The 11,958-nt window shown below is 42.0% G+C and overlaps 1 protein-coding gene across 3 annotated transcripts in view; it reads right to left on the bottom strand.

The window, feature by feature from the left end:
• Nucleotides 1-582: 582 nt before the first annotated feature.
• LOC106583888 (seizure protein 6 homolog) overlaps nucleotides 583-11,958 on the bottom strand; it is a 136,078-nt gene continuing 124,702 nt past the window's right edge. For all 3 annotated transcript variants that reach the window (XM_014168513.2, XM_014168512.2, XM_014168514.2), the window contains 6 exons: nucleotides 7,258-7,452; nucleotides 5,820-6,011; nucleotides 5,631-5,666; nucleotides 3,035-3,152; nucleotides 2,730-2,841; nucleotides 583-1,944 (listed from right to left, as the gene is read on the bottom strand). In XM_014168513.2, the coding sequence (XP_014023988.1) occupies nucleotides 1,915-1,944; nucleotides 2,730-2,841; nucleotides 3,035-3,152; nucleotides 5,631-5,666; nucleotides 5,820-6,011; nucleotides 7,258-7,452 (683 nt within the window). In that variant the 3' untranslated portion in view covers nucleotides 583-1,914. The remainder of the gene's footprint in view (nucleotides 1,945-2,729; nucleotides 2,842-3,034; nucleotides 3,153-5,630; nucleotides 5,667-5,819; nucleotides 6,012-7,257; nucleotides 7,453-11,958) is intronic.

Below are 11,958 nucleotides of genomic sequence, written 5' to 3'. Positions count from 1 at the left end.
GATTCCACATCCTTTTGACTATCTGGAAATAGGCCAACACAATGAAAATGATACCAATTTGCACAGGCATCCCATGCTAGAATTGTTCGTTTACTGTTATTTGGTTATTTACAGAACCAAAACAGTGTTTTGGGTTTATTTTGCTGTGTGACACATTCCTCACCATATTTATGTGTAACTACATTTCTCCTTCCCACTCTGTGTTTGATTGGTGTTTTTGTATAAATTAGTATGTGCTGTCACCCTTATCTCCTATGTCAGTAAATATGGTTGACAGGCTTAAAGGGTTGGTCAACTCAATTTGTTCCTCAATCTGATTAACCGATTAAATTGGTAATCTGATATTTTGTCTTGGGCATTCAGTCTTCTGTACATGCACAATAGACTTTAAAAGCTATAACAATTTTTTAAAGAATATAGCAGATGCTTTTATCCAGAGCGATTTACAGTAGTGAGTGCATACATTTTCATACTGGTCCCCCGTGGGAATCAAACCCACAACCTTGGCATTGCAAGGACCATGCTCTACCAACTGAGCCACACAGGACTACAAACATTTGTATTTAATGAAGACAAGACCTCTTTTCACCATTCAGACTTTGATTTAATCTTAAATTTCAGCAAATAAATAATGCCTTCATGACAAAATATAATGTAAATAATACCTTTACAATGCAAAAGAGTCCCCTGGACCCCTATATTGGCACAATTAATTAAAGTAGATTTACTGTTCAGACAATAAACTGGTAAGAAATTCTAAAAGCATATCAGTTAAATATTGCATCACAGCAAGCAGCCAAGTTAGCTTATTTTCTTCAACATTGTGCATATACAACAACTTCAAATTTGCACTGATAACAATGATAATCGTTGATAATCATAACATGATTCAGCAGAAGCGGTAAAATATACAACCATTGCGTGCTATAAGCGTGACAACATTCAAGTCCTCACCTTTCTCTCAATGTCATTCAACATCAAGTGGAAATACACTTCAAAAATGGCAAAGAACAATATGAAACGCTGTCTTTGTAATTTTACATTTTACTATGGCAAGGAAGTTGAAACATGAAGATACATTACATTATGCAATGTTATATTTTGCCACTGAATTTTCTGTATATATGAGCCTCAATATTCCACCAATTATTTACATTCAATGTGTGTATGCATCTCTCTCGCTCTCTCTCTTTCGCTCTCTCTCGGTGTGTCTGTGTGTGTATACTGTGTGCAACTGAGCATGAGAGAGTGTGTCTGCTTTCCTGTCTTTCCCTTTTCTTTTTTTTACCTCATAAATATATCTCAGCTCTTCCTCTTTCTCCCTCTCTGGCCCTCCCTCTTTATGTCTCTTCCATATTATCCACCACTTAACCTCTGTAAGGCACCAATCCTAATTTTAGACAGAAAGTTGGACTGTGGAAAACAGCACACCACTGGGAGACAGTCATCGCTGCACACTATGAACAGATGAAGACAAGGGCCTAGATTCAATCTGGGCCGTGGAAAATCCACGTTAAAGTGCGATTGACATCTAAAGGTAATTTCCAATTGAACCGACATATGCAGCATTTACCGTGAATGTCGTCTCCACTAGCGCTGGAACATTGCCTTTAAAATGTGCTTAGCGGCCAAAACACGGTCGGATTGAATCTGGCCCAAGGAGACGCAAACCTACAATCACTGACAGAAAGAGCGACTGGGAAATTAGAGAGAGACACAAAAGAAAAGTGAGGTGTAAAGACACAAACTCAAAGATAAAGAGAGAATGAAAGAGAGAGGCAGGGAAGAGGAAATAGCGGGATGGGCGATGAGGGGAGTGAAAGAAGTCATCTGAAGGAAAAAGAAAGTTGTCCCTCTTCCTCCAGATCTCTTTATCTATCTGTGGGTTTTAATTCTTCTCAAGACGTTTCTTCTTCAAATGGACACCTCATACTCCCGTGTGTCCTAGGAACCAGGTAGCAATACAACAGACCCGAAAAACTATTAATTTGAAGAAGAAAATAGTTGGTTTTAAATGCTACAGCAAAATATCCTCAGCAGTTTAGGACATGCAATCTCCAGGATTCATAAGCAATGGACTAGAGTATTCACTTTTCGTTAACCTACAGTCAATAGCATGGCAACTTCCAACTTCCAAATAAAAAGCAAAGTTACAGAGAATATTTTCCTAAATACTAGTCAAAAGGTGAAAAGTTGAAAAAATAATTGTCAATTTATTAAAGTTGATACAATATACCTGTACATGAGCTCTACATTAAACTCTAGCTTAGTGACATAGAACAGATAGAACAATTTTACTTGGTGGTTTAGTTATACTAATAACCTTGGTTTGATTCCCAGTTGGTTACACAGACAGGGCTATCCATGATAGAAATAATGACTGGCTAATGCAGGTTTTCATGTTAATTTGGATGGGGGGATTTGTAGCCTATCAGTTTAATCGAGTTGTAGACAATAGAACATCACACATTAGAGTGTTTGAACTTGTAATACGGCTGCATGACTTGTCGGGTTTAAAGTTGGGTGTGGTTTCGTTGCATCCAATGACAGAGTCTGTGATAGGGTAACGCATGGAACCACTTGTGGATTTGACCTCTCTAACGCAGTTCCACCTCAGAGACTTCCAAAACAACCGCTATGCGGATGTTGGCTAGCGCAGATCTGATAGAATCTAGCCCCAAAGTGAGAGCAATACTTACCCATTAGGCAAAAATAGAGAAAATACTCACCCCTGCCTCATATAGAGGGTTGTTGAAGTCAGACTCCACAGTAATTGGGCTGTATGAGTGGGTGTGAGAGAGAGACTTCCAGAAAAGTGGCTTCCACTGCAGTCTACATACACTGAGGGAGAGGGAAATAAATGTTAAAGGGAGAGAATACAGCATACAGTCAACTTCTGATATCTGATCTATGCAATGGCTCAGTACTCTTGTGTGAATATATGTGTGTGTGTGTTAGGTCAAACCATGCCAATATTTGGTGAAAGTAAGAAGAATGCATTTGAATTGTGACTGCTGAACTGCGCAGCACATACTTTGTGTAATACATGTAGATTCCACCAATCAGAAGGATGACCAGGATGATTGGCAGGATGATTGCCAAGGCAATGTTCTCACTTAGCATCTGGTGGGAGGGCTCAAATGACTGGGATACTAGGGAAATAATCAAAAATAATAAATTAAAGAAGAAGTTAAATAAAGACGATTAAAGGGGAATTTCACCACTTTTCAACCTCATTTTCATTATTTCCAGCACCATCCCACTGAGCACACCACGTAATTTCAACATGGGCAATTGGGTAATATTTGGTTGAGACATTGATCAATGAGATTACAACCTATATTCACCCACTCAAAAAGACAGCCAAAAGTTTCTAGAATTCCCAATGTGTTCCTATGATTGAGCCGGAATCTGCAGCATTTACCGCGAAGCTGATCTCCATGAACGCAGGAACATTGACCTTAAAATCCGCATTTTCCACAACCCGTGATCAGATTGAATCCCTGCCTTATTCTTCAACATTGATTTTTGGTTGAGATGGAGACGTGAATCCAACATAACAACTTGTTGATAAACTAGCGTCTGCTAAATGACTTAAATGTAAATGTAAACTGGATTTAAAAATATCTCATAGTGGAGATAAAGTTGAAGATATGACGTTGTTTCAAAAGTACAAATTCATCATACAAGGTTTGTCTATGTTGAAAATTGGTTACCATGACATTTCAATGTTCTGTAGTTAGAAATAAGAAGAAATGTCATGACATCATCAAATTGCATTAAAAGTAAAAAAAATGTAAAAACAAAATACTATTTTTAAAAAACCTACTTTGAGTTTCTAGCCAGGGGGAGGCATTTTCCTTCTCCCTGTGTCACCATGAATCTCATAGTCTTTGTAAGGAACTGGTGTAACGCCCTGGCCATAGAGAGGGGTTTTTTGTTCTTTATTTTGGTTAGGCCAGGGTGTTACATTGGGTGGGCGTTCTATGTTCATTTTTCTATGTTTTTGTATTTCGTTGTTTTGGGCCGTGTGTGGCTCCCAATCAGGCACAGCTGTAGTTTTTGTGGGTGATTGTTTTCTGTTTAGTGTGTAACCGGACAGAACTGTTGCTGGTCGTTTTGTTTATTTTGTAGTGTTCATGCGATCCATTAAATATCTTGAAAGATGAACACATCCTCCGCTGCACCTTGGTCTCATTTTAACGACAGCCGTTACAGAATAACCCACCAAAGATGGACCAAGCAGCGGAGGAAGGAGCAGCACAATGAGGGGATGAAGCAGCGTGCTCGGGAGGTCATGGCATCCTGGTCGCTGGAGGTGTTGGAGTCAAGGATTGACTGGACATGGGATCAATTATTTGACCACTGCAACAACCTGCCGAGGGAGAGCGACGGACACGGGAGGCAGCCCCAAAAATATTTTTGGGGGGGCACATGGGGAGATTGACGGAGTCAGGCGGTAGACCTGAGCCAACTCCCCGTGCTTACTGGAGGCAGCGCAGTACTGGTCAGGCACCGTGTTCTGCGGTTAAGCGCACGGTCTCTCCAGTGCACGTTCATAGCCCGGTGCGCTATAGGCCAGCCCCCCGGAAGTGCCATGCGAGTGCAGGCATCGAGCCAGGACGGATTGTGCCAGCTCAGCGCGTCTGGTCTCCAGTGCGCCTTTTCGGTCCAGGTTATCCTGCACCGGCTCTGCGCACTGTGTCTCCAGGGCGCTGGGAGGGTCCAGTTCGCCCAATGCCTGTGCTCCGCCCGAGCCGGGCCAAAGTGGGCATTTAGCCTGGAGTGTGGGTAAAGAGCCTACGTACCAGAACTCCAGTGCTCCCCCACAGCCCGGTTTATCCTGTGCCTCCTCCTCGGACCAGGCCTCCAGTGGGTCTCCCCATCCTGGTCAGTCCTGTGCCTTCTCCACGGACCAGGCCTCCAGTGGGTCTCCCCAGCCTGGTGAGTCCCGTGCCTGCGCCAGGGCCAGGCCTCCTTCATGTCTCCCCAGCCTGGTGAGTCCTGTGCCTGCGCCCAGGGCCAGGCCTCCTTCATGTCTCCCCAGCCTGGTGAATCCTGGGCCAGAGCCGCCAGAGCCGCCCGCCAGCCCGGAGCCGCCAGAGCCGCCGCCAGCCTGGTGAGTCCTGTGCCTGCGCCCAGGGCCAGGCCTCCTTCATGTCTCCCCAGCCTGGTGCCGCCCGCCAGCCCGGAGCCGCCAGGGTCGCCCGCCAGCCGGGCGCAGCCAGGGACGCCCGCCAGCCGGGCGCAGCCAGGGTCGCCCACCAGTCCTCCGGCGCAGCTAGGGGCGCCACCTAAGTGGTCGAAGCCAAGGGTGGAGCGGGCTCCCAATCAGGCACAGCTGTAGTTCGTTGTTGCTGATTGGGAGTCACACATAAGTAGCCTGGTTTTCCTTTGGGTTTTGTGGGTGATTGTTTTCTGTTTAGTGTGTAACCGGACAGAACTGTTGCTGGTCGTTTTGTTTATTTTGTAGTGTTCATGCGATCCATTAAATATCTTGAAAGATGAACACATCCTCCGCTTCACCTTGGTCTCATTTTAACGACGGCCGTTACAACTGGAGAATGAATATGAGGTTGAAAAGTGTCGAAATTCCCCTAAAGAAGATGTAGAAGGAGACAAAAAATCACCTATTTTATGATCATCCAACAGCTCCTCGTATGCCACTGATAGAGAGATGCAAATTATTATTATTATAAGATCATCATTCCTCATTCATTCTTTACAATATGTTCAAGTGTTTCAATTCTCATGCAGAATTTCTTGAAACCCCTCTAACCCCTCATCCTCATTTCCAGCAGTTCAATGTAGATTGTCACCTTTGCAGAAGGGTGGTGGACTGTTCCATTGAGATGGGTGGCCCGGGACACAGTTGATAATAACCTCCCCAATGAGTTCATAGCCCTCATAGCAGAAAAAACGTAGCGTCTCTCCTGCCTGGTAGCTATGCTTGTACAATGTCTGGTAACCATTGTCTGGCACACCTGGGTTTGGGCATGGGTCATACTTCACTGTTTAGGGAAAAGAAATAAAGATGGAGGGAAAGAGAGAGAGTGAGAGCAATGCCTTCAGAAAGTATTAATAGCCCTTTTTCCACATTTTGTTGTATAATTGAAGATTGATTAAACTGAGATTATTTGTCCCTGGCCTACACACAATACCGGATAATGTGAAAGTAGAATTAGGTTTTTCGAAATGTTTACAAATGAATTACAAATGAAAAGCTAAAATGTATTGAGTCAATAAGTACTCAACCCCTTTGTTATGGCAAGCCTAAATAAGTTCAGGAGTAAAAATGTGCTTAACAAGTAACATAAGTTGCATGGACTCACTCTGTGTGCAATAAACATTTTTAACATAATTTTTTTCAATGACTAACTTGTCGCTGTACCCCACACATACAATTATCTGTAAGGTCCCTGAATCGAGCAGTGATTTTCAAACACAGATTGAACCACAAAGATCTATTGGTAGATGGGTAAAAAATGTAAAAGCAGACATTGAATATCCCTTTGAGCAAGGTTAAGTTATAAATTACACTTTGGATGCTGTATCAATACACCTAGTCACTACAAAGATACAGGCGTCCTCCTAACTCACTTGTTGGAGAGGAAGGAAACTGCTAAGGGATTTCACCATGAGGCCGAAGGTGACTTCAAAACAGACACTGGGAGATGAATTCACATTTCAGCAGGACAGTAACCTAAAACACAAGGCCAAATCTACACTGGAGTTGATTACCAAGACAGTGAATGTTCCTGAGTGGCCGAGTTAAATCTGCTTGAAAATCTATGGCAAGCCATGAAAATAGTTGTCTAGTATTGATCAACAACCAATTTGACTGAGCTTGAAGAATTTTGAAAAGAATAATGGGCAAATGTTGCACAACCAAGGTGTGGAAAGCTCTTAGAGACTTACCCAGAAAGACTCTGCTGTAATCGCTGCCAAAGCTGATTCAACTCAGGGGGTTGAATATTTATCTAATCCAGATACAATATATTAGTGTTTTATTTGTAATATTTTTTTTATATATTTTTTTTTATAAATGTTACAATTTTTCTTCCATTTTGACATTACAGTATTATGTGTTGATCATTGACAAAAAAAAGACAATTACATCTATTTTAATCCACCTTGTAACACAACAAAATGTGGAAAAAGTCAATACTTTCTGAAGGCACTGTATAGTCCCATAGGATTACAGTGTTTGACATCCATCTCAACACACACAGACAAACACCCAGAGGAATGACTTACAGACACATTTGGGGCTGCGGTCACTCCACTTGGGGGTGCCCGTATCCCGTCCATGGCAGGAGATCTGGCCAGGGCCCTCCAGCTGGTAACCCTGGTTACAGGAGAAGCGCACCACTGTTCCAACAGTGAATCCAGACTCTGGGTGTACCGAACGCGCTCCGTTCACCACCTCCCCCGGATCAGGACACTGCTGGACTGCGGACGATAAGGGTATACAAGACATGATCTAATATTTGTATAATTTTTTTTAATCTACCCTGGTACTACAGATGAAACAGAGCTAAATGAGTGAACTCCAACACACTTCTTTTCTGATATGTAGATGATTGTCCATTGTCCCTGAATAAACCCATATAGAAAACTAATGCATTATAATATACACTGAGTATAAAAAACATTAGGAACACCTGCTCTTTCCATGACCAGTTGAATCCAGGTGAAAGCTATGATCCTTTCCTGATGTCACCAGTTAAAACAATTGAGACATGGATTGTGTATGTGTGCCATTCAGAGGGTGAATGTGCAAGACAAAAGATTTAAGTGACTTTGAACTAGACGCACCGGTTTGAGTGTGTCAAGAACGGCAACGCTGCTGGGAATAATGGTCCTCCACCCAAAGGACATCCAGCCAACTTGACACAACTGTGGGAAGCACAGGAGGTGGGTGGCACCTTAATTGGGGAGGGCGGACTTGTGGTAATGGCTGAAGCGGAATGAGTGGAATGGTATCAAATACATCAAACACATGGTTTTCATGTGTTTGACGTTATTTCATTTGCTCCATTCCAGACATTATTATGAGCCGTCCTCCCCTCAGCAGCCTCCTGTGGTGGGAAGCATTGGGGTCAACATGGGCCAGCATCCCTGTGGAACGCTTTCGACACCTTGTAGAGTCCATTCCCCGATGAACTGAGGCTGTTCTGAGGGCAAAAAGGGGTGCAACTCAATATTAGGAAGGTGTTCCTAATGTCTTGTACACTCAGTGTATGTACATACAGTATATGAGGGGGAAATATATATATATATATTTACATATACTGTATTTCCAGAATATATTTATGAAATATATAGCTTGAGCAAATCATAACATAAAAAAATGATATGTTAATTAAATATATTTTGGTGCCACATGTATCATGCTGAATTGTAATGTTGAGTCTATTGTCCTCTGGTACCTTGGCATTATGTTCCCAAAGTGGGGTTTGCATGCAAAAGTTGAAAATAAATTATGCAGCTCAATTAGCTTTGTTTTTTTTGAAAAGCGACACATGAAACTCCTGTTGTGACTTTATTTTTATTAATCTGATGACTGTTATTTATTTAATCCACTGACTATGTTTAATTGTTACTCGATTAAATGAATCATGTAACAACTAACTCATTAGGAATTTGGGGCACCACAGAAGAGGTTGTTTAAAGAGTTACCATTTCCCGAATCAAACTCTATAAGATATATATCTATTATATCGATAAACAGTCATCTTATTAATCATTACCTCTTATCATATCATCATTCTGAACAGTCGTAACCTTCTTGGATCTGAAAAAAACCCAACCTTACTCATGATTCAGTACTACACAAATCGGTTTAATTATTTATTTCCTAGCTAACTAAATAATAACACAGAATAAACATACACACTTACTACATGAGACAATATGGATTTTTACACAACGACATGGAGAGAGAGAGAGAGAGAGAGAGAGAGAGAGAGAGAGGAAAAAGACACTTATCGTTGATAGATTTCAGAATTATTCTCAAAGTAACGTTAATCATATAGTTTGCACACAAACCGCCGCCTGTTTGGAACAAGAAATCATGAATGTATTTACGCGTGAGTGCCTTTGTCTGGTCAGAACCAGTCTCCTTAAGAAGGTTGTTGGCCTTTCAGTGGTAAGCTGTATGGCTCTGATTGTCCGATAGGGGCCTCCCCTTTCCCGTCTTCTACTGTTGTTTACTCTGGAAGATAACTAGCCAGCCATGTCGACGGTTCCCATTGGTGATGAGCGTAGTAGGAAAGTCTCACTTATATTCGCTTTTCTAGATATCTGATTCCAGACAGCTAACGTTAATCAGCTGTCTCAGTGATTGTCTGAGAGGTGAGCTTCTCTCCTCTTCTTCCTCGTGTAGGTATCTCGTGTAGGTATTCAGGATTCGGACCACGATGGACATGAGCTGCAGCTTGCCGTCTCTCTGGTCTAAAGGAAGGTGAATTTATTTCTTCACCTCATGTTGACGATCAAAGTTCCAACCATTTCAAACGTTTAGCTCCCGCCTCAGGTTTCCTGGTCTAATGTTAATTTTGTTGGCAATGCTTTTTATGCACTCTGGTCAAAAGGGGATTGTTCCCTCAGTCTGACACGCTCTCCGACCTCACTCGGGGTGTGGCTACTTACTTATGCACAATTTATAGGAGAAAGATTCTGTTACACCTCCTAAAATCACAATCATATCTTAACAAAAATACATTCTACATTTTTCATATTATATGCACAACGTATTGGATGGAAACTTGACAGATGAAGGGGATATACTTTCCAAGTTACATTATTTCGCCCATACAGTTTTTTTGTGACATCACAAAATGAAAAGCAATATTACATTTGTTTTCCATTGCTCCCCACTCGCTCCCCACATTCTTATGTTAGAATTATTGTTCCATTATTCATGTTTGACCATGTTAAGAGTTTTGGTGGGAAAAGTCTATGAAATAAAGACACATTCCTATGCACATTTGAAGATAAAGGGGAGAGAGCCTTCTTCTACCTTAATTTACGACAGGGTGTGGAGGTGTCAAAACCCCCACACCAGTTCCCTCCTCCCTCTGCGGGTGAGAGGAGGTCTGGTTATTGTAAACCATTGCCAAGTTGATCTGACCCATTGTGATCCTCACAGGACAGTCATGACACTCTTGAACTGTCAATCACAATTTGAAATGTTCCCGAGGCTCGCCCCAGTCCACCTCCAAATGACATAGCACCTGTTGCAGTTTAGAATTTTCTTCAGATGCATGAGAAGATCAGATGTCAGCACAAAAATCTTTCTCATGGATAATTCAATTTTATTTATCATAACATTGATTTAAATACACTACATGAAAAAAAGTATGTGGACACCTGCTCATCGAACATCTCATTCCAAAATCATGGGCATTAATATGGAGTTGGTCTCCCCTTTGCTGCTATAACAGCCTCCACTCTTCTGGGAAGGCTTTCCACTAGATGTTGGAACATTGCTGACGGACTTGCTCCATTCAACCACAAGAGGATTAGTGAGGTCGGGCAGTGATGTTGGCCGATTAGGCCTGGCTCGCAGTCTGCGTTGTAATTCGTCCCAAAGGTGTTCGATGTTGGGTTGGGCTCTGTGTTGGCCAGTCAAGTTCTTCCAAAGTTGGCATCTTATGACGGTGCCATGTTGAAAGTCACGGAGTTCTTCAGTAAGGCCATTCTACTGCCAATGTTTGTCTATGGCAATAGCATGGCAGTGTGCTCGATTTCATACACCTGTCAGCAATGGGTGTGGCTGAAATAGCCGAATCCACTAATTTGAAGCGGTGTACACATACTTTGGTATATAGACTGTATATTTTCTGGGTGACCTAAATATTGACTGACTTTCAGCAAGCTGCCCACTCAAGAAAACGCTTCGAACTGTAACCAGTGCCTGCAACCTAGTTCAGGTTATTGGTCATCTTACCAGGGCATTTACAAACAGCACAGGAATGACATAAAATCAAATTTTATTGGTCACATATACATGGTTAGCAGATGTTAATGCAAGTGTATCAAAACGCTTGTACTTCTAGTTCTGACAGTGCAGTAATATCTAACAAGTAATCTAAACATTCCACAACAACTACCTAATACACACAAATCTAAAGGGATGGAATAAGAATAAGTACATATAAATATATGGATGAGCGATGGCTGAGCGGCATAGGCAAGATGCAATAGATGGTATAAAATACAGTATATACATATGAGATGAGTAATGTAAGGTATGTAAACATTATTAAAGTGGCATTATTTAAAGTGACTAGTGATCCATTTATTAAAGTGGCCAATGATTTGAGTCTGTATGTAGGCAGCAGCCTCTCTGTGTCACGTCCTGACCCTTGTAAGATGTAATTTTCTATAGTAGATTAGGTCAGGGCGTGACAGGGGGTGTTTTTGGGTGGTTTGCTTGTTATCTGTTTCTATGGTGGTTTTCTAGGTTTTTATTTCTATGTTGGGCTTGTTGGGATGATCTCCAATTAGAGGCAGCCGTTTCTCGTTGTCTCTAATTGGAGATCATATTTATGTAGGGGGTTTTTCCATTTGTGGGTTGTTAATTTTTGAGTAGTATGTTTTCTCTCTGCGTCACGATTTGTTGTTTTGTTGTTTCAAGTATTTGGTCTATTGCAACGTTTCACGGTAATAAATAATATGTGGAACTACAACCATGCTGCGCTTTGGTCCGATCCTTTCAACAGCCGTGACACTCTGAGTTAGTGATTGCTGTTTAACAGTCTGATGGCCTTGAGATAGAAGCTGTTTTTCAGTCTCTCTGTCCCAGCTTTGATGCGCCTGTACTGACCTTGCATTCTGGATGGTAACGGGTGAACAGGCAGTGGCTTGGGTGGTTGTTGACCTTGATTATCTTTTTGGCCTTCCTGTGACATCGGGTGCTGTAGGTGTCCTGGAGGGCAGGTAGTTTGCCCC

Source organism: Salmo salar, chromosome ssa23 (assembly GCF_905237065.1).
Source record: "Salmo salar chromosome ssa23, Ssal_v3.1, whole genome shotgun sequence".
Lineage (NCBI taxonomy): Eukaryota > Metazoa > Chordata > Actinopteri > Salmoniformes > Salmonidae > Salmo > Salmo salar.
This window is presented reverse-complemented; position numbering and strand designations above follow the sequence as displayed.